The 26,882-nt window shown below is 45.2% G+C and overlaps 1 protein-coding gene across 1 annotated transcript in view; it reads right to left on the reverse strand.

The window, feature by feature from the left end:
- The window catches only part of TRAF4 (TNF receptor associated factor 4), a 45,521-nt gene extending 23,053 nt beyond the window's left edge, over positions 1–22,468 (reverse strand). The window contains exon 1 of the mRNA XM_077294342.1: positions 22,073–22,468. Coding sequence (XP_077150457.1) covers positions 22,073–22,215 — 143 coding nt within the window. The 5' untranslated portion in view covers positions 22,216–22,468. The remainder of the gene's footprint in view (positions 1–22,072) is intronic.
- Positions 22,469–26,882: the final 4,414 nt, after the last annotated feature.

Raw genomic sequence — 26,882 nt, forward strand, 5'->3', positions numbered from 1 at the left:
TATCAAGTAAATGCAGTAATTAAACTGGTCATACAGACACTGCTGATGGTTCTGACACCAGTCATGGATATTGCCAACTAAAACATACATATTCCTCCATTTAGCACACAATCAGCGGAGTGGGAAGTGCTACAAAAAGTGGTAGGGCCACCTCTGGGAATGTGGTTGGGGGTAATAGGCTAGTGGACATCTACCGTAATTATCCCACTGATGCCTCCCCAAAAATAATTAGAAAGTCATCCTAAAGGTCCATCTACATGAGCCATTATGTGGGAAGAAGAGTTTTTCTAAACACTCATTCGCCAGTTTTCGGTTTGTGTAATGGTGCCAGCAGTTATCCGAGCAAAAAACGCTCGTTCTTGGGTAATTGGATTGTTCGGGCCGACATTGAAAATATCGATATGCCCTGTGTAAACAGGAGATGTGCTACCAATAACAATGATATTCTATGTGCACAGAACGATTGCATCACATTAACCGTTGTTCTGTGTGCACAGAATTGTGGTCAGCCCGTCTAAAAAGTCCATTAATCGCCTGCCGATCTGCTTTTATACAGCTGATCAGTGGTGGTTTAAATGGCTGCCGTCATAAATGGTTAATGCAGCTTGGCTAACAAAAAAATCAAAAATAATGAGATGGAATATAAGCTGGGTTGGTATACATCCAATGTGTAGGAGCATGTTCACACTGGCCATTAGACAAAACTTAGAAGCAAAACGAACATATACCCCTGCTATGACTAAAAAAAAAAATAGTGCATATAAACAATATAGGGTACTTAGTAAACAAGGTTTTAATAAAATTTAAAAAAAAAAAAATAAGTAAAAGCCATCATACCAACGTCAAGGTGTATCCAGTTGGGACCTACAGGACAGGACCGTCCCGACTGGATACTCCTTGTCTCCATGGGCTGGCTTTTACGCGCAGTCATATTCATGGAATTATTAGATTTAGAAGACAAAAAACACAATCTCTCAAACAACCCAATAAGGGAGTTGTTGGTAATGGTAGGATGACTATTTGTGATCTGCGTATGGTCAAAGGACTATCAAACAAGGAATTGTCCAAAGCGGAGAATGGCTTTAATGTAATAGTCATTCTAATTGTTTGTATAGGAAGTAACTAGCGGCGTCCCTTATAATAACCGTCTGCAGAGTAACGACTTCTCAGCATTCCCATATAGTGATAGACCAGAAATTGCTTTATTATCACAGATGCACTGGTTATAAGAACAAATATTTGTCAGAACTGTAGTGCATCTGAATGAAACAGAGCATCTTATGTCAGTGGTCAAATATCTCTGTGGTCTCCGGTGAATATTTCAAATAGAAATCCCACCCTTGGTCCATTATACACAGATTTAACCCATCCTATAGACTGGCGGAAGTGGGGACGGCAAGTTGAGCCCCATGTGTCCTCCAGTAAAAGTCTATTTAGGGCAAAGAGAAGGCAATGTTGTAATTAGAGTTGGGCGACTATGGTCAGAATCGGTCGCCGAATCTGAATTTGCCATATTCATGCCATATTAGTTCCCTATTCGTGCCAAATGTATGTTTGATGATTGGTTCCGAACATATTCATTGATTTCTACTCCCATTGACTCCAATAACGCTCGACTGTGTTGTAAAAAAAATTCGGCACCGATCATAAATCAGAACCGAATTTTGAAAAATTCGCTCAACTCTAGCGTAATGCCTAAATGTGAATTTGAATGAAGTTATTCCAACGAGATGTTTTTGAACTAAAGGGGCTGTCTGACTTAAAAATAGATCAATATAAAATAATCGAAGCAAAGGATGGGTAAAAAAATAATAATCACATTCTTTACTCACCACCCCACAGTGGTCAAGTGCCGAAAGAAAGTAGCGTGATTGTTTTCTGTCCCACCCGAGCAGCCTGCGCTGCACCAATGGAGGGTAAAGAGTGTGAGTATGCACCATTTTAATAGGGGTTTTTTTTTTTCACCTATTCATTAATTCTGCATTTTATTTTTATCTTTTTTAAGTTGGACAACGCTTTTAATAATTTATGGAGAAATAGTACCCATAAAGATCATTGCATTCATGGTAGATTGCAATGTATAATAGCATTTATTATTAGTCTATAGTGATGAGATTTCACAAAACTACAGGTGACCATGATGTGAGTTCAGAGATGCTGGGATTTACCGCACAGAATGATATCTGTGATGCATTATACCGCAGTGAAGCCGTGCACTAATTCTATTATTATTCCATTTTCTATATCCCCATTTCCTGTATAGTGTTGTATTAACAATTTGTGTACTCCATGCAGTTCAGAAAATCACAGCTGATCTCCAATTTGTTGGTAGGGGTCACAAGTGAACAAGTACACGCAAACTGATCGGGATCGCCCTTGGGTTAGATTGTTGTGTCAGGTTTCCAATAACAGAGATCTCCGCGTAGTGCCAAAGGGGTTTGTGTGTCTGCAAATGGAAATCAGCAGTGGTGTGAAATGACAGCGTGATGTTCTCGCATGTATTGATGATATGTAAGAATATCATATTTACTGTATTTATTTAAAAGAAAACTGTAAAAAAAAAAAAAAAAAATCACACAAAAAGTGATGCTTGTAAAGAAACAAATGGTGTGCATCTGCCATTAGTGCGAGTTTCAGTGATACTGCCCCTTTGACCTCGGCACAGACACAGAAGGAAGCGACATATTGCAAGAACACAGCCCTGTAAGATCTCTCAGTGAAATTAACATGATACCGAGGATCACTTTACACGTCCCGCATCTTCCCTCATGTCTTCACTCTGGGGAGGCTGAACCTGAGCTACTATTCTACTACAATTAAATAGCTGTCAGCAGTATGACCAAATCTGAGTACTAGGAATCAGGTACCGCACGGGCTGCAACATAATGCGCGCAGATGTCATAAAATCTAATAGTGTCAAACGGTTATTTGTGCATTTATAAAATAATAATAGTAATACTAATGTTCTTTGTTGAGCGCAGGATTCAGAACAAAGCCTAGGTCTGCTCCTTACACCTACTCCGAGCAGACAGATGTCAGCACGGCCACACCATCTGTTGCTAGGCAGACCGTGCTCATGGCGAGGAACTACAACCTATGCAAAACAGGCAGGCCAGGAGGCGGCTATTAGCATACCTTGCCAGTTTTTCTGCAATTAACCTGGATCTATTGCTCTTCATTAAATGCTGCTTACACGTTGGAGATTATGGAGGGTGGTTAAGGGAAAAAAAAAAAATTTGTGGAAAAAATTACCATGAGTTTTTGGTAAAATGCATTTGCACTCTTGGGTAAGATTTTGGCTTGGCACATAATAATATAGGGCTAGAACACGATGCTATAAAGTCATCAGGTGCATGGCACACAAATGCCCGGCCTGAAGCCAACCCAACTCCTATAATAAAAGGAAGACAGCGTGGAAATAAAACAACTATAACGCTCTCCCTGTCGAACAGAAGGGTTACAGGTTATATGAATGTGTTATAAATTGTATTTTTAAGGCCGGTTTTATATGAGGCTGGGTGAAGAAACTGTGGCCGATCCGAACATCGTGGTCCGCACTCCGACTGTGAATCCGGCCTCAGGCCTCGTTCACATGGATATATATCTAAGGTCAGTGGGGTGTCCATGTGTACAATGACTGTGGACAGCACACTGACCAATCTAAGTCGATCTGCTAGTCCACGAGCGTTTTCCCACATGCACAGAACATGCACAAGTTTTTTCATCTGTTTTGCAGACAAGACCGCTCCATATTTAAAACGGATCCGGTCAGGTCCTCCATGCCCTCCAGCCCAGCAACAGTCACCTATGTATGAGTAAACTCCCTGCCTAACCAGCCCTGTATAACGTTATTCAGCTAAATAAAGGTTTTTAAAAAAGCCTTTATAATGTCCCAGTTTCCGATTCAAATTAGGGCTTTGACTAATTGAAGATGGCTTCTGGTCATGTGCAGTGCTACTCTGTAACCGGAAGTGTACACACGGCTACAGAGGTGCAGTGATACTGCCGAAATAAGCGGCGCACACGCGCAGGATTTGCATGATCCGCGCATGAGGCCGGCTTCTGCAAATTATGTTATCAAGCCCACTGTGGGCGTGATAACATGGAAAAAGAGCGGTCTGACTAGTCTGGGGACACTAACGCCCCATCAATTAGTAAAAGCCCTAATTAACATAGGAAGCGGGGACATTATACCTGTTTTTTTTAAACTTAACTGGATAACGTTTAAAGGGCTAGTTAAGCAGGGAGATTAATACTGCTGGGTTGGAGGGCATGGGGGACCTGACATGTTCCTTTTAATGCTGGATAGCTCCTGCTCCTATTCACAATAGGGAGCTCAAGGGGCTGCCAACGGACCCACTGATGCAACATGCAATGTAATGGGCCAGAAGCTCTGCCTCAAGGTGTATTTAGACATCAGATTTTTACATACAAGTGCCATCTATGTTTTCAGAGATCAAACTCGTACTTATCATAATCTATGTGGCTGTTCTCAAGTACGAGGATTTTTGCAGAGAAAATATGGATACGTGTGATTTGGATCAAAATTGAACATCAAACTTGCAAACTTAAGTCTGAGTACTTGAAGAAAAAAAAAAAAAGACAACACGTGTTAATTATTTGATATGAGAAGCTCCATCATATATTTTTTTATGAAAAAAAAACTGATGATACTCTGATGGTAAAAAATTGCACATGGACCAAACTTTGATGCAACGCTGATGAAATGTGGAAGTTTTTTTTTTTTTGCATGCAAGAAAAATCCCTGACATCTGAATGAGTTCTTATGTATGAGGCACAAGCCATGGGGACTCCATGTGTCTGATATCATGCACCACTGACTGCTCCACCACTGTTTCTACAATCCTATCACTAAGGGCGCTTGGACGCTAGAAACGCATCAGATTTTATACATATTTTTTGGATTCCATGTTTTTAATGAGTTTTGAATAAAGCATGAAATAATTTTTTACCTATTTTTGGATGGATGTTCCGCTCATTTACTCTTAGCCTTGAATTGTTTCGACAGTTAGGGCTCTAGGATACTTTACTGCGGGCGTTCATTGCTCTAGCGCTTTCACATTAGAGAGTCAAGAGTTATCACCTCGCTCTGCACATACGTCATCTGATTATTTTGTCTGATTTGATAGAAACCGGAGAAATGCAGAAAGTGGTGTACACCTCTTGTATTCAGTCTGACAACTGTTACACAGTCATAATTTCTCAATAGCCACCAACCACGTATATTTTGCAGCACAATCATCTCGGAGCCAACATTGTATATTTTCAACATTTGCTTCCTGCAGACACTGACTTGCCTCTGCTCACGTCATTACGGCTTGGCTTCAATGGTTTCTTTAACAAAAACATCTATATCCTTCCTTGAATGTGAATGAGATGGTAAGATAGGATGACTACTGAGGTTATGGTGAGACTGCAGTAAAGGAACCATAAAGTCCTCAGCTGAAAGACTGAGGCACGGCTTTGGCTTCTTCTAGACTACACACAATGTCAGTGAGAACATGAAGTCACCTTGGTTCCTCTACGTAGATATTCAGAAGAATAACGTGCATCCATGTGTATCAATGTCAGGTTCTTTGCAGATATTAGGGCAGGTACGAGCAGGTCTCTTCTATGCTCCTCACGCTCTCATTCAACACTTGAGGCTTGCACAAGACAGGGCCTGCTCCCCACGCTTGGTGCACGCAGCCAGAGAACAGAAGAGGAGGGTTTCAGAGATGTGCCGTGCGGGATTAATATGGATCAGAGCCAGGCAGTTTTCCCCATAGGCCATGGTGTCGTTTTCAGAAGCTCGGTTATAAAGACTATGTGGCTGGTTATCTTTACATGGCGTTTCCCGCTCTCTGACCTTCTGGGCGGTTTCCTGAGGCGAGCCGACATGTAATTATACCAGACAATCCCTATGGGAAATTTAAATTGCCCCACTGTATAATCAGAATGAAAAAAAAGAGCCCACGCTTTACCTCCTGGATGGAAAATTCACCAGCAGAAAATTGAATAGAATAAGCGTCCACATTTAATGAGACACTCTTGTGGAGCAGCGTGTGGCCAGTCTATTGCTCCGATGCATCGCTCATGCTCATAGTAGTATTATTATTATTATTTATTTATATAGCACCATTCATTCCAGTATCGTAGCTGACAGGCAATGAAGCAAGCTCATCATGGTCCATCGATACCCGTACACACAAGGCCCAAGAGAATTCACTCGTGTGCCATGATACATTACCAAATTTTACGCCTAAAATGGAATTTTAAATTATTCTTACAATGTAGATTTCCGTAGTGACGTAAAAGCATTTTAATGCATTTTTTTGTAAAACGCGCTGCAGACAGATGTTGACTGAAGTCAATAAGAAAACACGACTGCAAGACACATCTTTTTCTTTAGGTGTCATTTTTTAAAATGTACTTGCGATTTTTATTAAAATTGTAGCGTGCTCTATGCATTGCGTTATTTCATCCACAGATCTGCATTATTATTTTTTTTAAATAACGTGTGTCAATGTGACATGAGTTTTATGGTGCACTTCTGACATTACAACTCTATCAATCTGCAAGGAGTCTAGAATTCACATTATCAATGAATCACGTGACTAAAATGGAACACAGCTTGCAGATTAAAAATATTAAATTTATTAAAAAAAATTCAACAAAAGTGCAAAAAGAAAAAAACGCAACAAAAATGCTGGCTTTTATTATTATTTATTTTAATGCATTTTCTTGACCTAAAGGCAAATTAGAGAACAAAGAAATGTTCAGATTATTACCCAGCTTTCCTGGACTCCCCAGATAGTAAGTCTGTCTAGGCATTAGTAGGGCTGGTGATGCCCACCTACATCAGTAGACATTTTGTTTTCATGGTCCCGTCAGTAGAATATTTGGTGTGATCTGAAATCCTCTTTCCTTCTGGTCTTTTTTGTTTCTATGATACAAGTGTGTTTGTGCTGAACCAGCGGAATATAATACTCCCACCCTGATGCACAATCTCAGACAAATGTGCGGAAATGCATTAATCAGAGTGACAAGTGAGTATAAAGAGCCGATGGGCGAGCTGGGGGTATTAGTGCACACGTGCACAGGCAGCAATATGAGTAGCAGCTGCTAAATAAGCTTCCTCCCTCCATCCCTTGTATATATTCAACTCCTCCTCACGTCACTCACGGCGCAGCAGCCATTGTGTGTCAGCCAAGTGGCACTTAATGAAGTCAGGGATTGAGAGGGGATGTTCATCAGGCCCTAGACAAAGGTGGGGGAGGGCTGACTAAATGGTTAGGCAGCTCTTATGCTCAGCCCTCTGCTTATCCAGTACAGAGAACACATCATAATTATTAAGCCTTGTTTAACGGCAAAATCTCTCAAGAGCCAATACACCCATGCTTCATGCGCAACATACAGCCAAGGATGATCTTTGGAGAATTAATAATAAGCCGCAAACACTCAATTTTTGAAGAAAAACATTACAAACGATCATGATTGTCTGGGGCCAGAATTACAGCCGCATGAAAACTTCAACAATGATTGAATGATTGCATGTCTTCCACCAGAAATAATCACTCTATGTTCAAGAGGGTCACGGCATAACTTCTATTTACACCAGGGGTGAGGAACCTTCTTTCTGCCAAAGGCCATTTGGATATTTATGCCATCATTCGGGGGCCGCACAAATTGCGCCCTAACTCTGCCCTCAGACTACGTCCTGACGCTGACACTGGTGTCAGGACGTAATCATTCATTGCACACACCTCAGCGTTCAGCAGTGAACATTGCGTGAACGAGCTCAAAGAGCAAGAAGAAATGAATGGGCTGGCGGCCATCAAAAGATAGCTGTCGGGCAAAAAACTGCGGTCTCCATAAATCTGCCCGATGGCTGGATAAAAAGTCATTGAGGGTCGTAAATGGCCTGTGGGCCTGAGGTTCCCCACCCCTGATTTACACAGGCTAAGGGCTGTCCCACACGTCCAGATAATTCCGGTACCGGAATAAATCGGTACCGGAGTTATCCGTGTCCGTGTGCCTGGGAACTCACGGAGGCCATACCTGCGGCACACGTGTGCCGCCCGTATGGCGAGTGGGTACCACACGGAGCGTGTGGTACCCACTCTGCATGGTGCTGAAGCTGCGATTCATATCATCCCTGCAGCAACGTTTGCTGCAGGGAAAATATGAAGAATAGTGTTTAAAATAAAGATCCATGTGTCCGCCGCCCCCCCACCCCCTGTGCGCCCCCCCCGCTGGTCAGAAAATACTCACCCGGATCCCCCGTCGGCAGTCGCTCCTTCCTGGTCTGGCCGCGGCTTACTGTATGCGGTCACGTGGGGCCGCTCATTTACACTCATGAATAGGCGGCTCCGCCCCTATTGGAGGTGGAGCCACATATTCATGAGTGTATTCGGCCGCATACAGTAGGAGGCGCGGCCAGACCAGGAAGGAGCGACAGCCGACGGGGGACCCGGATAAGTATTTTCTGACCAGCGGGGGGGGCGCACAGGGGGTGGGGGGGCGGCGGACACATGGATCTTTATTTTAAACACTATCATTCATATTTTCTCTATAGCAAACGCTGCTACAGGGAACATATGAATGGCGGCTTCAGCACCATGTGGGGGGGACAGCGCTTACTGTAGCGCTGTCTCCGGCACGCCACACGGACCCCAGACGGAGAATGTCCGTGTGAGGTGCGTGTTTTACACGGACCCATTGACTCTATTGGGTCCGTGTAATCCGTGCGCTCCCACGAACACTGACATGTCTCCGTGTTTGGCACACGGAGACACGGTCCGCACAAAATCAATGACATCTGAACAGATGCATTGATTTTTATGGGTCTACGTGTGTCAGTGTCTCCGGTACGGGAGGAAACTGTCACCTCACGTACCGGAGCCACTGACGTGTGAAACCGGCCTCAGGCCTCATTCTTATGTCCGTGTTTAAACACCTGAGGCCGGTTTCACACGTCAGTGGCTCCGGTACGTGAGGTGACAGTTTCCTCCCGTACCGGAGACACTGACACACGTAGACCCATAAAAATCAATGCATCTGTTCAGATGTCATTGATTTTGTGCGGACCGTGTGCGGACCGTGTCTCCGTGTGCCAAACACGGAGACATGTCAGTGTTCGTGGGAGCGCACGGATTACACGGACCCAATAGAGTCAATGGGTCCGTGTAAAACACGCACCTCACACGGACATTCTCCGTCTGGGGTCCGTGTGGCGTGCCGGAGACAGCGCTACAGTAAGCGCTGTCCCCCCCACATGGTGCTGAAGCCGGTATTCATATCTTCCCTGTAGCACCGTTTGCTATAGAGAAAATATGAATGATAGTGTTTAAAATAAAGATCCATGTGTCCGCCGCCCCCCCACCCCCTGTGCGCCCCCCCGCTGGTCAGAAAATACTTATCCGGGTCCCCCGTCGGCAGTCGCTCCTTCCTGGTCTGGCCGCGCCTCCTACTGTATGCGGCCGATTACACTCATGAATATGTGGCTCCACCTCCAATAGGGGCGGAGCCGCCTATTCATGACTGTAAATGAGCGGCCCCACGTGACCGCATACAGTAAGCCGCGGCAGACCAGGAAGGAGCGACTGCCGACGGGGGATCCGGGTGAGTATTTTCTGACCAGCGGGGGGGGCGCACAGGGGGTGGGGGGGCGGCGGACACATGGATCTTTATTTTAAACACTATTCTTCATATTTTCCCTGCAGCAAACGTTGCTGCAGGGATGATATGAATCGCAGCTTCAGCACCATGCAGAGTGGGTACCACACGCTCCGTGTGGTACCCACTCGCCATACGGGCGGCACCCGTGTGCCGCAGGTATGGCCTCCGTGAGTTCCCAGGCACACGGACACGGATAACTCCGGTACCGATTTGTCCGGTACCGGAATTATCTGGACGTGTGGGACAGCCCTGAGGGCTGTCCCACACGTCCAGATAATTCCGGTACCGGAATAAATCGGTACCGGAGTTATCCGTCCGTGTGCCTGGGAACTCACGGAGGCCATACCTGCGGCACACGTGTGCCGCCCGTATGGCGAGTGGGTACCACACGGAGCGTGTGGTACCCACTCTGCATGGTGCTGAAGCTGCGATTCATATCATCCCTGCAGCAACGTTTGCTGCAGGGAAAATATGAAGAATAGTGTTTAAAATAAAGATCCATGTGTCCGCCGCCCCCCCACCCCCTGTGCGCCCCCCCCGCTGGTCAGAAAATACTCACCCGGATCCCCCGTCGGCAGTCGCTCCTTCCTGGTCTGGCCGCGGCTTACTGTATGCGGTCACGTGGGGCCGCTCATTTACACTCATGAATAGGCGGCTCCGCCCCTATTGGAGGTGGAGCCACATATTCATGAGTGTAATCGGCCGCATACAGTAGGAGGCGCGGCCAGACCAGGAAGGAGCGACAGCCGACGGGGGACCCGGATAAGTATTTTCTGACCAGCGGGGGGGCGCACAGGGGGTGGGGGGGCGGCGGACACATGGATCTTTAGTTTAAACACTATCATTCATATTTTCTCTGTAGCAAACGGTGCTACAGGGAACATATGAATGGCGGCTTCAGCACCATGTGGGGGGGACAGCGCTTACTGTAGCGCTGTCTCCGGCACGCCACACGGACCCCAGACGGAGAATGTCCGTGTGAGGTGCGTGTTTTACACGGACCCATTGACTCTATTGGGTCCGTGTAATCCGTGCGCTCCCACGAACACTGACATGTCTCCGTGTTTGGCACACGGAGACACGGTCCGCACACGGTCCGCACAAAATCAATGACATCTGAACAGATGCATTGATTTTTATGGGTCTACGTGTGTCAGTGTCTCCGGTACGGGAGGAAACTGTCACCTCACGTACCGGAGCCACTGACGTGTGAAACCGGCCTAAGTGGAAATATGGTACCGGTGTCATCAGTGTTTTGGATTAGTGTGTCATGAGTGTATAGTCCGTGTGTCAGTGTTTTTCACAAATGTATATATAAATAAATTACGGTACACAGCTTCTCACACTTTGAAGTGTTATAAACAGGCAGCACACTGATGCCATCCGTGTTCACAGACCCAAAGACTTGTATTGGCCCTTGTCATCCGTGCTGTTGGTATAAAAAAAAAAAAAAAAAAAAAATCAGACATCGCTGTGACTTTTGCATAAACACACAGCACCATAGATTATAGGGGTATGTGCACACGATCAGGAACTGCTGTGGTTGTGATGCTGTTTAATTATGCAGCGTCAAAACCGCAACGGCCAGATGTTACAGCTTAGGGGATGGGATTTCTAGAAATCCTATGTCCATTGTGCGTATATGTGCGCCTGGGGATCACCCGTGGAGACTGACATGTGGTGAGTTTTTCAAGACCGCAGCAGGCTATTTCTCTTGCAACAGAAATGTAATCAAAAGAATGTATTGAATGCGGTAAATTTGTACGGTTCAGTGAACACATGCGGGTATACCTGCGATCAGCAGAATGCAGCATTTTGGAAGCAACGAAAATACACTGCATCCAAAGGGCTGCTACTTGTGGATCGTGGGTGCATAGCCTAATGAGTAAGTGCTGCAAAAATGGATACAACACGTACCTGTTAATGAGGATAAAGGAAAACTTAGGGGACGTCCTCTCTGGACAAAAAAAAAAAAAATCTGACACAAATCTGTAGAAAACCCGCATGTGTAACATACGGATATAGCTGTGAATTTTACAATGATATTCATCCCATTTACTTTCAAAGTTCGCTCATGGTGAAAATAAAAAATAGGAATATTCCAGAATTATTAACCGATACAAACTTCTGCACAGGAAAAAAAATCCAAATCTTGTGGATGAGATTTGTGGTCATCCACTCTGGATTTTCCATGTGCAACTCTACATAGAATATAAACAGCATGGGTGGGGGCCTCTGTACAGTCCCTACAGCAGATGATGTGGGGAGATAAAGACTTGGTATGTCCAATTTCAGACTGTTTTCGGAAAGATAATCTTTCCCAAGGGGAGTCAACTGAGGCTCTCTTCTAGAGAACACAGGCGCGCTCGGCAGAGCAAGCATTCCTGTGTATGGAGGAGTTGGGAGAGAGCTGCTGACTAATTGATTTGTAGAACCATCAATTGGCCAATAGCTATCCTGTGTATGGGGCAACGAAGAGTATGTGCACATAGGACTACTTTGGTAGTTTGGTGAACTCAGGTCATCATCTCTACATTTTCTAGAAATGCTTATAAACAGTCTTTATAGAAGAACAAGGTAAAGCTTAAAAGGTAACTGCACTTTCAATGAACTTTGCATGTATCAACAGTACAAGGGAATATAAGAAACTTTGAAATGTATCTTATCAGAGAAATCAGCTTTCTTTGCCACCTGTGGGCAACTTCTTCCTCTTTTACCTGCCTCCTGAACTTTTATTCAGTTTGATCAGCTCTAATCTGTCTTGTTCAAACATAACAGACATTATACTCTTTAGGGAGACAAGAAGCAAGGAGGGAACAAGCAGAGGGAGACACGGGAAGATCATGCTGAGCATTCTAACAAATCTTTTACCTCAACCCAGAGCTTGATTCACTTCTACACAGTTCAGGACTCCTGTATAATATCTATCATGCGGCTGCTGATACTGTGGGCTAAAAAGGTATAAAAAGCAAGAAAACCCTGTGTAGTGTGCATGGCAGCTATCATAGTTGCTAATCTCCTCTCACCAGCTAAGAGTCAATTGTAAACTAAGAAGTAGAGCCTATAGACAAAAAAACTGGCGATGGTGCAAGATACAAGTCATATAATGACCAGAAATGGTGTCATTCTTCATGTAAACACATAGGACAGTTTATTCCAAAAAGATACTTGAAAGTATGGTTATCCTAAAAACACCATTCTCGACAACACATCGACCAGTATAAACAGTCCATTAAACATCAGCTGATTGGCTACATGCAAGTCAATCAGTTTATCTTTGTGGGCGGCAGGTCTATGGCTTTTGTGACTAACGTTCTAAGATTCCATCGAGGTTTCTATCAAACTGTCTGAATTATAGCTGCACTATTCTTGCTGTGAAACTAGCAATAGAGTCTGTTAGTGTCTATTAGAATCCACTGATATATGGACCCATTACTGCAATTGTGGCTTCAAGGATCAGTGTACTCAGATGCTTACATATAAACTAATAAGCTAATCAATTACTACTAGTTACTAACATTTTCTAATGTCATTGCAAAATAGAGGTTGGACATTATAAAACTGTGTTTTCAGAATCACTAAATTTAACTATGACCTTGTATAACATGGATCCCAGATATGATGCTTATCTTCCAGTTGGTCAACTGTAAATCTATTGTATTGCATCTTTTCCAGACACTAAGGGTACCGTTACACAAAACGATTTACCAACGATCACGACCAGCGATACGACCTGGCCGTGATCGTTGGTAAGTCGTTGTGTGGTCGCTGGAGAGCTGTCACACAGACAGCTCTCCAGCGACCAACGATGCCGAAGTCCCCGGGTAACCAGGGTAAACATCGGGTTATTAAGCGCAGGGCCGCGCTTAGTAACCCGATGTTTACCCTGGTTACCAGCGTAAACGTAAAATAAAAAAAACACATACTCACATTCCGGTGCCTGCGTCCACTTCCCTGCACTCCTCCTGCATCCTGTGTAAGCGCCGGCCAAAGCAGAGCGGTGACGTCACCGCTGTGCTCTGCTTTCACTTTACGGCCGGCGCTCACAGTCAGTGCAGGGAAGCAGACGGCCAGGGACCTGACGGACACCGGAATGTAAGTATGTACTGTTTGTTTTTTTTTACATTTACGATGGTAACCAGGGTAAACATCGGGTTACTAAGCGCGGCCCTGCGCTTAGTAACCCGATGTATTACCCTGGTTACAAGCGAACGCATCGCTGGATCGGTGTCACACACACCGATGCAACGATGACAGCGGGAGATCCAGCGACAAAATAAAGTTTCAAACGATCTGCTACGACGTACGATTCTCAGCGGGGTCCCTGATCGCCGCTGCGTGTCAGACACAGCGATATCGTATGGATATCGCTGGAACGTCACAGATCGTGCCGTCGTAGCGATCAAAGTGCCAATGTGAGACGGTACCCTTAGGCTATGTGCACACGTAGGAAGGGTCCTCTGCGGGTTCTCCCGCAGCGGATTTGATAAATCTGCAGGGCAAAACCGCTGCGGTTATCCCTGCAGATTTATCGCGGTTTGTCTTGCGGTTTCCGCTGCGGGTTTACTCCTGCACTTGTTTTACTATTGATGCTGCATATGCAGCATCAATAGTAATGTTAAAAATAGTAAAAAAAAAAAAAAAAAAAATGGTTATACTCACCCTCCGACGTCCTGATCTCCTCGGCGCTGCACGCGGCGGTCCGGTTCCAAAGATGCTACGCGAGAAGGACCTTTGTGACGTAATGGTCATGTGACCGCGACGTCATCGCAGGTCCTGCTCGCATAGCAACCCTGCGACCAGACGGCCGCGTGCAGCGCTGAGAGGTGAGTATATCATTTTTTATTTTAATTATTTTTTTAATTACACAAATATGGTTCCCAGGGCCTGGAGGAGAGTCTCCTCTCCTCCACCCCGGGTACCATCCGCACATGATCCGCTTACTTCCCTCATGGTGGGCATAGCCCCATGTGGGAACTAAGCGGATCAATGCATTCCTATGTGTGCAGAATCGCCGCGATTCCGCACAAAGAAGTGACATGCTGCGGAATGTAAACCGCTGCGTTCCCGCGCTGTTTTTTCTGCAGCATGTGCACAGCGTTTTCGGTTTCCCATAGGTTTACACTGAACTGTAAACTCATGGGAAACTGCTGTGGACCCGCAGCTGCAGAAACGCTGCGGATCCGCAGCAAAATCCGCAACGTGTGCACATACCCTAATACTGAATACTCACACAATTCAGTTAAGGTGCCCATGAAACACAGTCTGTGTACGAGCCATGATGTACGGACTGGCCGTGGGTCTCTCAACGCAAACTCAACAGCCTCATTTGTTAACTTACGTAATTTTGGAATAGTCTAACTGATTGACACTAGACATACAGAACCTGGAAGCATAAGCAAATAAATGAGGGTCATTAACTTAAGTTTAACAATCCATCAGCTCTTCTAAGACACTCTGCTGCAATGTGTGATATATACCAGTATATGCAACCTGTCATATCATCCTGCATTAATCTATTCACCTCGGACGTACGGTCATTCTGAAGATGAAGGCTGCTCCTCATATAGAACTATAACTTAGAGACTGATAATTTGGAATAACCTCCTCCAGGGTTTTCTGAAAACTCCACCATCCACTCCAAGAGGTGAAAAGCAGAAGAACATAGAGCAGGACAATTGTGGATGAATTCGCTTGTAATATGAGCAAATATTTGCTGAGGTTGAACAGTTTCACATAACTTAAACAGAACAAGGAGTAATAACGAGAACTTTCTACAGAACAGCAAGGAATAACACCCAGAGCTTGAATCCCAAAATTTCCTTAGTATCACAGTCAGCTAGCTAAAGCCTGTTGTCTGCATCTATTCTCGGCGGATGGAATTATAGGGCGACATTGCTGCGTGATGAAAAAAATACAAACACTTCACAGAGCAATAGTCGACAATGGGGAATTGCTTTTTATGCAACTTTTCAATATTTTATTTTTCGGGTTCACTAAAAGGTTAATCTGCGTCTATGAGGAGGAGGTGGATGATGAACAAGCCACTAAATATTAATCATCACTGTCCTCTCCTCTATTAATAATCCCATGCAGAGTGAAGAATTTGAGGCATCTTTAAAACAGCAAAGTCTCAAGTTTTTGAGGGGTGAGGAATCCCAAGTTATTAGTAGTTATTGTGTCCTGGTATGTCTATCTGCCCAATAACAGGAAGGTGCACCAAATTTACACAGTCGGAAACATAGCTCTTGGTTACTAGTGGCTACCAAGTGTTCGTTAGGGCAAAACTTTAATGTGGATGCAATGCCTCAAACTGTCAAATTTCAATGTGGATTTTTGCTGGAATGTGTGGGTTAGATTTCATATATTCTTATACATGATACTGGAATTGTAATATCTACTAAATTTTGTGTCCAGAAAACTTATTGCAAGGATCAAGGACAACATCTACAAGGCGTTTGTATCTTCTCCCAAAGTATGCATGGGTTTCCTCTGGGATCTCCGGTTTCCTCTCACACACCAAAGACATATTGCTAAGGACAGTGATGATGTTTGTAAAGCACCGTGGCATTAATGGAGCTCTACAAGTGAGCAAATTAAAGAAAATAATATATATTTCATATCCGAAGGAATCTGATGACTTACAGACCCTCTTGAGCATGAGATTCCTTGACCAAATGAACAGCTAAAAACAAAAACAAGAATCCACATAGAAGGCTATAACCAACTTTCCAGAATTACCTTTTGGTGTAATAATGTTATTTTTACAAAAGATGACAGGTGATAACTTTCAATGATGGGAGTAACCCATTAAGGTATCATGGTTTGTGTGAAAATATATACATATTTGTAGGCATTTGTTCATGCATTGACGTTCAGCACCATTTTGCGCTTTTGACTTGGATCGTAGCTATCCAGGTTCATGGCAGATACCTTTTAGGGGACACTTGGAGTAAATCCTAACCACTATCCTTTTTGTGGCACTAAAAAGAACTGACTCTTTGGTAGTCTTTCACTAGGATATCAATCTAAAGTAAGTTTAGGCAAAAAAGGCTATACTAGACCCAGGGAAAGTTGGTGATACAATTATAATTCGCCAAATGCTCATTCAATCAATAATTATTCTTCCGGATCCCCCGTACACTGGGCTCGGTTGAATGGTCATGTGTTTTCAACATTGTGATGGTAAAAGTAGATGCCACACTCTTCTGGTAGAGGCTCAAATCCCATGAAAGGACCTACAGCCCAACATTGCAGAGAAGACTGTCATAAGTGGCTGCCAGTCATGCCTTGTGGCACTTATCATTCCGAGCAACAAGGGATGAAGTTAAAAACCAACATATTTGTCCATTCTTTCCCCTTGACATTTGGAGCTTAATATAGACAGAAGATGGTTGATATATGCTGCCAGAAATCTGAAGCATGTGGCCACACAAAATACAGTAAATGCTTATACTAAAATCAGAACATACCGTGTTTATCACAAATAAATAAAAGGTATGGCGTCTACCTATTGTCCTGAAATGGGTAAATCTGCAGTAAAACCAGCAACAAAAGCCACATGTTACCGTAATACGTGCTTATGATTTCATCAATTTCACTGCTAGACACTACAAGCTTTATCCCCTGATCACAATCATTGGAATTTAAAATATAAGGATATAATTGATTTTTGTTTCAGGACATCAAAAGAAAAGGAAACAGATTTAAGGTCAAAACTTTCTAGTGTCATTAAAAGTTTTCTGAGAATGCTCATTTCCTCATTTTATAGGATTACACACTGGTAAACTGCTTCTCAGAGTCTTAAGGAGCCGACATCAGTAGCCGAACCAAAGCATGAAAGTGCTCTCCTCCTCCCTGACAACATGAAGCATGAGGTGTATATCTGGGGGGCATATGGGTGGATCCCGCTGAGGCATTAGAGAAGATTGTAGTGTTACTCACCCGTAACCTGCCTGTAATGTTACAAGATCGATACTCTGGAGGTTCAACATCCCTCCTTACATACCGGTATATACGCACCTTCTAAATCTGACCACTAATGAATGGCCACAAATAGCGAGGGGGATCCACAACCCATCCCCAAAACACCACCATATCCTAAACATCTTTCCAGGGCAGTAACTGACACCTACACGCAGCTACCTGCTAACTTTCTGAGCTACATAAACTTTTCTTAAGTGAGCAATGGTCCTTACATAAGTACAACCCAATGCAGGAATCTAGGTCAGCCAGGACTATTATGACAAAGAGACAAATGCAATTACAAAATAGTAGTAAAAATATTAACTCGTGATATGCTGTTGCCAGTGGCAAAAGAAAGATATAATAGTATCTCAAAATAAAAGGGTATTCCACTTGTAACATTTGGGGGTAAATTACAGAAATGGCTCTCAGATGAGCTCAAGCTCAGTCTCAGAGTGTAAAATGTTTTTTTTTGTGGTTATAAGTGAATGTGCATAGTTTTTTTTCAGATGGTTGAAAACGGCGTTTTGTTTCCTAAAGTGCTTTAGAAAGCGTCCTCTGCAGCCTTCTGATTGGACAGTGCCCAATTTGGGGTATTTTCCACCGGGAGATACTTCAAACTGACCTGCACTCTCTTTTTTCCCACCTGGTGCTTTTCAAAACTTGAAGCAGAAGAAAAAAAGGCTCCAAAGACTGAACATATAAAATAAATATAAAATTGTAAAACAAGTAGTTTTACAATAGAAATGAATAGGAACAGTCAAGCATTTTTAAGCAATTTTTCAGAATTTTTTCTCTTTTAGCAGCCTCGCTCCATAAACCTCCTCCAAAAATTCTGTGTGCACATAACCTCAAGTCCGGTACTTGGATAGAAGTCATTGAAGTATATTCGTATAACAGCACAATGGATAAGTGTCTAGCACTGTGCCGGGGTCCTGGGGTCAAATCCCACTAAGGACAAAAGTGTTTGCTTGGGTTTCCTTCCACACTCCCAAAGACATACTGATAGGGAATTTATATTGGGAGCCCCAATGGGGACAGCGATGACCATATCTGTAAAGCGCTATGGAATATGGTGGCGCTATATAAGTGAATGTAATAAATATCAGCCTATATACACATGGGTATAGACATACATCGATTCATTTATCACCCTCTAGCATACCGGCGGCAGAGATAAGAACTTGGGGTCAGTTTCTGCCTCTAACTTTGGGCATTTTTAATGATTTCAATCACATACCAAGTAGTAGATCTACCTGGTTACAATATTGTGAGCCGCTGACCATTGGTGTACATTGGAAAATTGGCTTATGTTGGTGAATTACCCTAATCCAATGTAATTACAAACCAATGTGCGCCCATCTTTACTCCCTGGTGATCTTTACTCCCTGCCATGCCTCTGCTGCCCATCATCTCATAATGTGCATAGTGTAAGCAGAGTTTCAATGACATGAAATGACAAGAGCTTGCAATCAAAGCTGATTATGAAGAAAAGTGAATAAGAGGAATCCCACTGACTACAGTGTAAGCAAATGCGTTAGTGCATCTGTAGTGAGTGCCTGGGGAATAGCCCTGGCACCACAGATGATGGATCTTGGCAGTTTTACAAGCAGAAGAGTGGAGGATCCAGTAAATCCTCCTGACTGTAAGAGGCAGCAGGGATCTGAACAAAGGATTTAGGTGACGGGCACAAGAGCCCCTTGTTCTGTACATTATTCACCTATTTCCACCACATTGATGTGCATTTCCTCTGCTTCATATCACAACTCATACACTTTCCAGCCTTGTGTTTGTTGACAACGAGCAACAATGCAACACAATGAGCGTCCTGCTGCTCCATTCACTTCATTACATTGACATTCATCCAACCTGCCTCAAACTAAAACCAGTACAACAGCCTAAGCTCCTGAGGGCTGGGATGGGTTTACTGGAAAAAAAAGAAAGAAGAATATGTCAATACAATTCAGCAGGTGGAAATCTGGCCAAGCACGTAAGAATCAATTACCATTATTTATGGTCTATGGTAATAAAGTCATCGGTTCTTCGCTTGCATCATTTATTGGAGAAAAAAGTTAGTTTAGGACTGGAATTAGTTAAAACCGACTGTACTACAGTAATGGAGAATATTATCAATACTGGGAACAGCGCTGCATGGAGAAATCACTCATCATTGCTTATAGCCACACACTTTCACAACAAAATTTTAATATTTTCTAGAAATTCCCAAAATTGGAGGCAGCTATGCATTTGTCAAAATGTAACAATTCCCATCAAGGGGGATCAATATTGGTCGTCATGGATGGAAACTGACACTCCTATTGCGACTTAAAATAATTACTCATCATTGCGAATATCCGTACTCTCTCCCATACTTGACCTGAGTAATTTTGATATTTTCCATAAATTCCCAAAATTGGAGGCAATTTTACATTTATCAAATTTTTCAAGAAGTATCAATGCCCATCACAGGGGACCAATATTGGTTGTACTGGATGGGAACGGTGACATCTATATAGCCTTAAAAAATTGACTCATCTTTCCAAATATCCGTAATCTCTCCCATACAGTTCTTCCTAAAAAAAAATGGGCTATTTTCTATAAATTCCCCAAATTGGAGGCACTTTTGCACTGGACCCTTCCCATTACAGGCAATCAATATTGGTTGGATAGGATGGAAGTTGAAGTCTACGCTATAAGCCAATTTTGGACACTTGAGGGACCAAGAGTAAAACCAAAAGATCTGCACCATTTGCAAGAATAAGAAAACCGCCAAACTGCAGCCAGGTGACAAGCGGGTGACGCACATCCTGGTGACGCAGTTATGCACATGGCGCCATGAGCCCATAGTGACGGACATACAGATGTGGACTTTTTGGTGACAGAGGGGTCGCAGTTATGACACATGGTGCCATGAGCCCACAGTGACGGACATACAGTTGTGGAAGTTTTGGTGACATAGGGGTTGCGGTTATGCAAATGGTGCCATGAGCCCACAGTGACGGACATACAGTTGTGGAAGTTTTGGTGACATAGGGGTTGCGGTTATGCAAATGGTGCCATGAGCTCACAGTGACGGACATACAGATGTGGACTTTTTGGTGACAGCGAGGTCACGGTTATGACACATGGCACCATGAGCCCACAGTGATGGACATACAGATGTGGACTTTTTGGTGACAGAGGGGTCGCGGTTATGCACATGGCACCATGAGCCCACAGTGACGGACATACAGATGTGGACTTTGTGGTGACAGAGGGGTCGCGGTTATGACACATGGTGACATGAGCCCACAGTGACAGACATACAGATGTGGACTTTTTGGTGACAGCGAGGTCACGGTTATGACACATGGTGCCATGAGCCCACAGTGATGGACATACAAATGTGGACTTTGTGGTGACAGAGGGGTCGCAGTTATGACACATGGTGCCATGAGCCCATAGTGACGGACATACAGATGTGGACTTTTTGGTGACAGCGAGGTCACGGTTATGACACATGGTGCGATGAGCCCACAGTGATGGACATACAGATGTGGACTTTGTGGTGACAGAGGGGTCGCAGTTATGACACATGGTGGCGCCATGAGCCTACAGTGATGGACATACAGATGTGGACTTTGTGGTGACAGAGGAGTCGCAGTTATGACACATGGCGCCATGAGCCCACAGTGATGGACATACAGATGTGGACTTTGTGGTGACAGAGGGGTCGCAGTTATGACACATGGTGGTGCCATGAGCCCACAGTGACAGACATACAGATGTGGACTTTGTGGTGACAGAGGAGTCGCAGTTATGACACATGGCGCCATGAGCCCACAGTGATGGACATACAGATGTGGACTTTGTGGTGACAGAGGAGTCGCAGTTATGACACATGGCGCCATGAGCCCACAGTGATGGACATACAGATGTGGACTTTGTGGTGACAGAGGGGTCGCAGTTATGACACATGGCGCCATGAGCCCACAGTGACAGACATACAGATGTGGACTTTGTGGTGACAGAGGAGTCGCAGTTATGACACATGGCGCCATGAGCCCACAGTGACGGACATACAGATGTGGACTTTGTGGTGACAGAGGGGTCGCGGTTATGCACATGGCGCCATGAGCCCACACTGATGGACATACAGATGTGGACTTTGTGGTGACAGAGGGGTCGCAGTTATGACACATGGCGCCATGAGCCCACAGTGATGGACATACAGATGTGGACTTTGTGGTGACAGAGGGGTCGCAGTTATGACACATGGCGCCATGAGCCCACAGTGATGGACATTACAGACATCCTATAAAGTGACAGCCTGAGGGAGCGGGCGAGTCTGACTGGCACAGGCCAGCAGTGAGATGGCAGACTGGCACAGGCACCAGCACAGAGGCTCCCAGGAGCTGTCACCCTCGCAGCGCCCCCTTCTGCTTACCTGAGGAACTCCTGCAGGCAGGTGTCACAGAAGCGGTGGCCACAGGTGGACACTTGCACGGGCTCTCTCATTGCCTTGCTGCATAATGGGCAGATGAACTTGCGCCTGAGCTTCTCCAGGAACTTGTAGTCATAGCCCGGCATCTTGTATCAGCAGCAGCAGCAGCACACCGAGCGCAGGAGCGGAGGGAGGCGGCAGCACGTCCAAGGTCGCCCGTGTCACTCGCCACTTCTCCCCACAACTAGGGGCATGCAGAAAGTAGATGTCACCTCCAAGACGGGAGCGCAGGGCAACCAAGGAGCAGCTGCAGCAGAGCGGGTCCGTGAGTCTCCCAGACTGGGCTCCTTCCAGCTGTCTCTCCCAGCACTTGCTCCGTCTGCTCCAGCTCAGCTGCTCAAGGTACATCCAGCCCTGCCTGTCCGCCCCTCCTCCGCACGGCGGCAGGGAGGAGACTGCGCGACACTCTGCAAGTCCCCCGACAGGTGGCGCTGCGGAGCCCCCAGCAGCACAGAGAGCACAGCGACAGCCGGAGCGAGAGCCTACACACTACAACTCCCATCCTGCCCGCCCGGCAGTAGTGTCACCAGTGCTCAGTCTTTTATCATGCATCTTGTATTGGTAAATGCTCTCACTTGCTAATATTCTCTTTCTTGCTGTAATGGAGACTTACCCTCTTGTGGGGCAGGAGCTGGTGGCATTCATTCCATCGGCCATGTCACTAACCTGTAGTTGTTGGATGGTGGCCCTCAGATCCACCTCCTACCTCCGGGCATCTGCAGCTCTTCTTTTGATTATTCAACCTGGCATGATGTCATCATTGCGGCGTGATGTCATCATTGCGGCACGATGCACACTTGACGTCACTCCGGACGGCTAATAATAATAATATTTTCTATTTCTATAGCGCCAAAATAGTCCGCAGCGCATTACATTACAGAGGAGACTCGTACAGACAATAAAGACATCATAGAATAACACAGAGTCCAACAGATAGAGGAGTGAGGGTCCTGCTGGTCGCAAGCTACAATCTGTGAGGAAATAGGAGGGAGAGGAAAGTTAAAAGGTAAAAAGTGATTGTACTGTACGGTCCGGCCGTCAGTGTAAGGCCGGGGTCACACTTGCAAGTGCAATGCGAGAAACTCACGTGAGTCTCTGGCCTCAATACCCGGCACTGCCGCCGGCACTCGGGAGCGAAGCGTGCAGCTACATAGAAATACATGAGGCCGCACACTCCGCTCCCGAGTGCCGGCGGCAGTGCCGGGTATTGAGGCCAGAGACTCACGTGAGTTTCTCGCATTGCAGTTACAAGTGTGACCCCGGCCTAATAAGTAGGGTCTGCACATAACACTGCATGCACCGGCCACCAGCCGGCATCTCTACAGCACAGACACAGAGAGCTGTCAGTACATGAACAGTGTGAACAGATGAAAGAAGGGATGGATTCTGCAGAAGGCTTTGGAAGGGCAAAACATGGATGGTTAGATAAGTGAGGTGATAGGCCAGACCAAAGAAGTGCGTTCTTAGGCCAGGCTTAAAATTGTGGGTGTTGGGAATTAATGAAATAGTCCTGGGTAATGAATTCCAGAGAATTGGCACAGCAAAAGAGGATCCGCAGATGGCGGAGGGTAAGGGTATGTGTCCACGTTCAGGTTTGCTTCAGGCTTTGGTCAGGATTTTATGCAGGTAAGGCTACGTTCACATTTGCGTTGTGCGCCGCAGCGTCGGCGCCGCAGCGCACAACGCAAACAAAAACGCGACAAAACGCACGCTAAAACGCTGCGTTTTGCGCCGCATGCGTCCTTTTTGGCCGAAAGTTGGACGCAAAAAAAATGCAACTTGATGCGTTTCTTGCGTCCAACGCTTGCGGCCATGCGGCGCAAAACGCAGCACAACGCATGTCCATGCGCCCCCATGTTAAATATAGGGGCGCATGACGCATGCGGCGCCGCTGCGGCGCCCGACGCTGCGGCGCTGACCGCAAATGTGAACGTAGCCTAAAATCCTGACCAAAAATGCACCTGAGGTCACTGGCAGGTCACCTGCGGTGTTCCTGCGTGTTTTGCTCATTGTAGCAACATGCTGCGTTCTGAAAAAACGCCAAGCATGTGCGTTTTTGCGGGAATTCCGCATGCGTTTTTTCCTGCACAGTGGAGACGGGATTTCATTAAATCCCCTCCACTATGCTGTAACATCTGGACGCTGCGTTTTTGACGCTGCGGCTCAACGCTGCGTAAATAACACAGCGTTCCTGAACGTGGACACATACCCTAAGAGGCGGTTCTCAGGGCTCCTGTCCAGCGGCCACAGATTATCGTCATGGCAGATGGATGTGAATTGATTTGCAGCAACTCTAATGGAATTTTGATAACTAATAAGAAACGCACTGCTTGTCATGTGCTCTGGGAGGGCTTGTTCATAAGCTGCATTTTTGACACGGAAAAGCATTTTACAGTACCAGCAAAGTGAATGAGCGCTGGGAAAGCTCACGTGCACGCTGCTTATTTCTCCTTGTTTTTAAAATTCTGCAGCTTGTCAATTCTATCAGTGTTCTTGCAGCATTTTTTATCTATTCAAATTAATGGGGAAAAAAGCAAGTAAAAACGCATCAAAAATGCAAGTAAAAAACATTTATTTTACATTTTTCCCTGCCAACACGCTCATTTTTCCTATAGAAAAATCTGCTACAAATACTAAACGTGTGCATATTGCTTTATATTGGGGTCCAGAAAATATTGTCTAGGGCACGATCTTTTCTTGTCTACATCAAAAGGTAATCCAAAAAAAAGTGCTGGACTACTGTATTTTTTACTGTATTTTTTTAATATGTAAATTTGACCAACTTTTCAATTATTACATGTAATTTAGATATTAATCGTCAGTATGATTGGATATTTGCTAGGATATGTGGATAAGTGACTATTCTTGTGTAGAGATGTGTGGGACAAAAAAGTGGCTAATTAACACAATGCGCCACTAGCTGATGGCTACAGGGCGACTTCAGCCACGACACAATTCGCTCTGCCAAAAATGACACTCCAAGCCTCTGCTACATTGTAGCATATTGCGGGTGAATAGACTCACCTTGTGATCCGCTAGGTACCACAACTTCGCCACTTAGGCTACTTTCACACTTGCGTCTTGTGCTGTACGTCGTTGTCCACAATTTCCGGGAATTAAATGTCCGGGAACGAGAGAGAGAGACTGACACTTTTTTCCAGAGTTGAAAATCCTTCCGGGCATGCTCAGAGGGGAAAAACGGGATCCGTTGCTGGATTCCTGTGTGTGACGGTCAGCGACGGATCCTGCGTCCATAAGCTTCCATTATAGCCGACGATGGGCAGCGCAGGATGCGTCGCTGACCGATTTTCCGACGTGCAGAAAAAACGTTCCTATGAACTTTTTTACGCACGACGGACCGCTATTTTCCGACGGATCCAGTGCACAACGGATGAAACGGATGGCCATCCATCACAATCCGTCGCTATTAAAAGTCTATGGGAAAATGCAGGATCCTGCAAAAAAATTGGCATTCTCAAAAATCGACGGATTGTGACGGAAGCTGAAAAAGGCAAGTGTGAAAGTAGCCTTAGGCTGCTTTCACACTAGCGTCGGCACGGGGCCGTCGCTATGCGTCGACCCGACGTGCCGACGCGCGTTGTGAAAATAATGCCCGACGTGGGCAGCGGAGGCAGTCTTACGACGCTTCCGCTGCCCCATTGTAAGGTCCGGGGAGGAGGGGGCGGAGTTTCAGCCGCGCATGCATGGTCGAAAATGGTGGACACGGCGCGCAAAAAAACGTTACATGTAACTTTTTTTGTGCCGGCGGTGCGCCAAAACACGACGCAACCGTCGCACGACGGTTGCAACGTGTGGCAATACATCGCAATGCGTCGGTAATGTAAGTCTATGGGGAAAAAACGCATCCTGCAGACAACTTTGCAGGATGCGTTTTTTCTCCTAAACGACGCATTGCGACGTATTGCAAACGATGCTAGTGTGAAAGTAGCCTTAAAGGCTACTTTCACACATCAGGTTTTTGCCGTTAGTCAGGATCTGGCAAATTTGTAAAAAAAACGGATCCATTGCAAATTGTGAAAAACTGATGCAACGGATCCGTTTTTTTGCTGGATCTGTTTTTTTTTCTAATGAACCCGGGGAGAAAGAGGGAGAGAGAGAGACCCCAGAACGGACATTTTGCATGATTGTATGGAGAATGCATGAAAAGCCAGAGTCGGAGACCGGATTCATCATTTCACATGTCAGTTTCATCCGCTTATCGCTGGAACCGTCGCTTGGCGTTTTTTCGCCGGACAGAAAAAACGTTACTATGAACGTTTTCTCCGGCCACCGGAAAAATAATTTTAGATGGATACGGCAAAAAACAGATGAAACGTGTGGCCATCAGGCACAATCCGGCGCTAATACAACTCTATGAGAAAAAAACGGATCTGGCGGAAAAGAAAACGGATCTGTTTTTTTTCAAAACTTGCCGGATTGTGCCTGACGGAAAAAACCTAATGTGTGAAAGTAGCCTAAGTTGCATGATGTCCAGCGGGTTCTGACCTTTTGCATCTTGCTTGTCACAATACAACTTCTTTCACTTGCATTACTCTGGGATGGAGCAGTGGAGACCTGTGTCGTGGCCAAAATTGCCATGTAGTCCTGACCTAAGGGTATGTTCACAAATGACACATTTGCTGCTGAATTTCTGCCGCGGAATATCTGCTATGCGAATGCTGCTAATCTATAGCTGTCCTTTCCCTTTGCAATGCAGATCCGCTGTGAAAATCTGCAGCACAATTTGACAGGT

The sequence above is a fragment of the Ranitomeya variabilis genome, chromosome 3 (genome assembly GCF_051348905.1).
Source record: "Ranitomeya variabilis isolate aRanVar5 chromosome 3, aRanVar5.hap1, whole genome shotgun sequence".
Lineage (NCBI taxonomy): Eukaryota > Metazoa > Chordata > Amphibia > Anura > Dendrobatidae > Ranitomeya > Ranitomeya variabilis.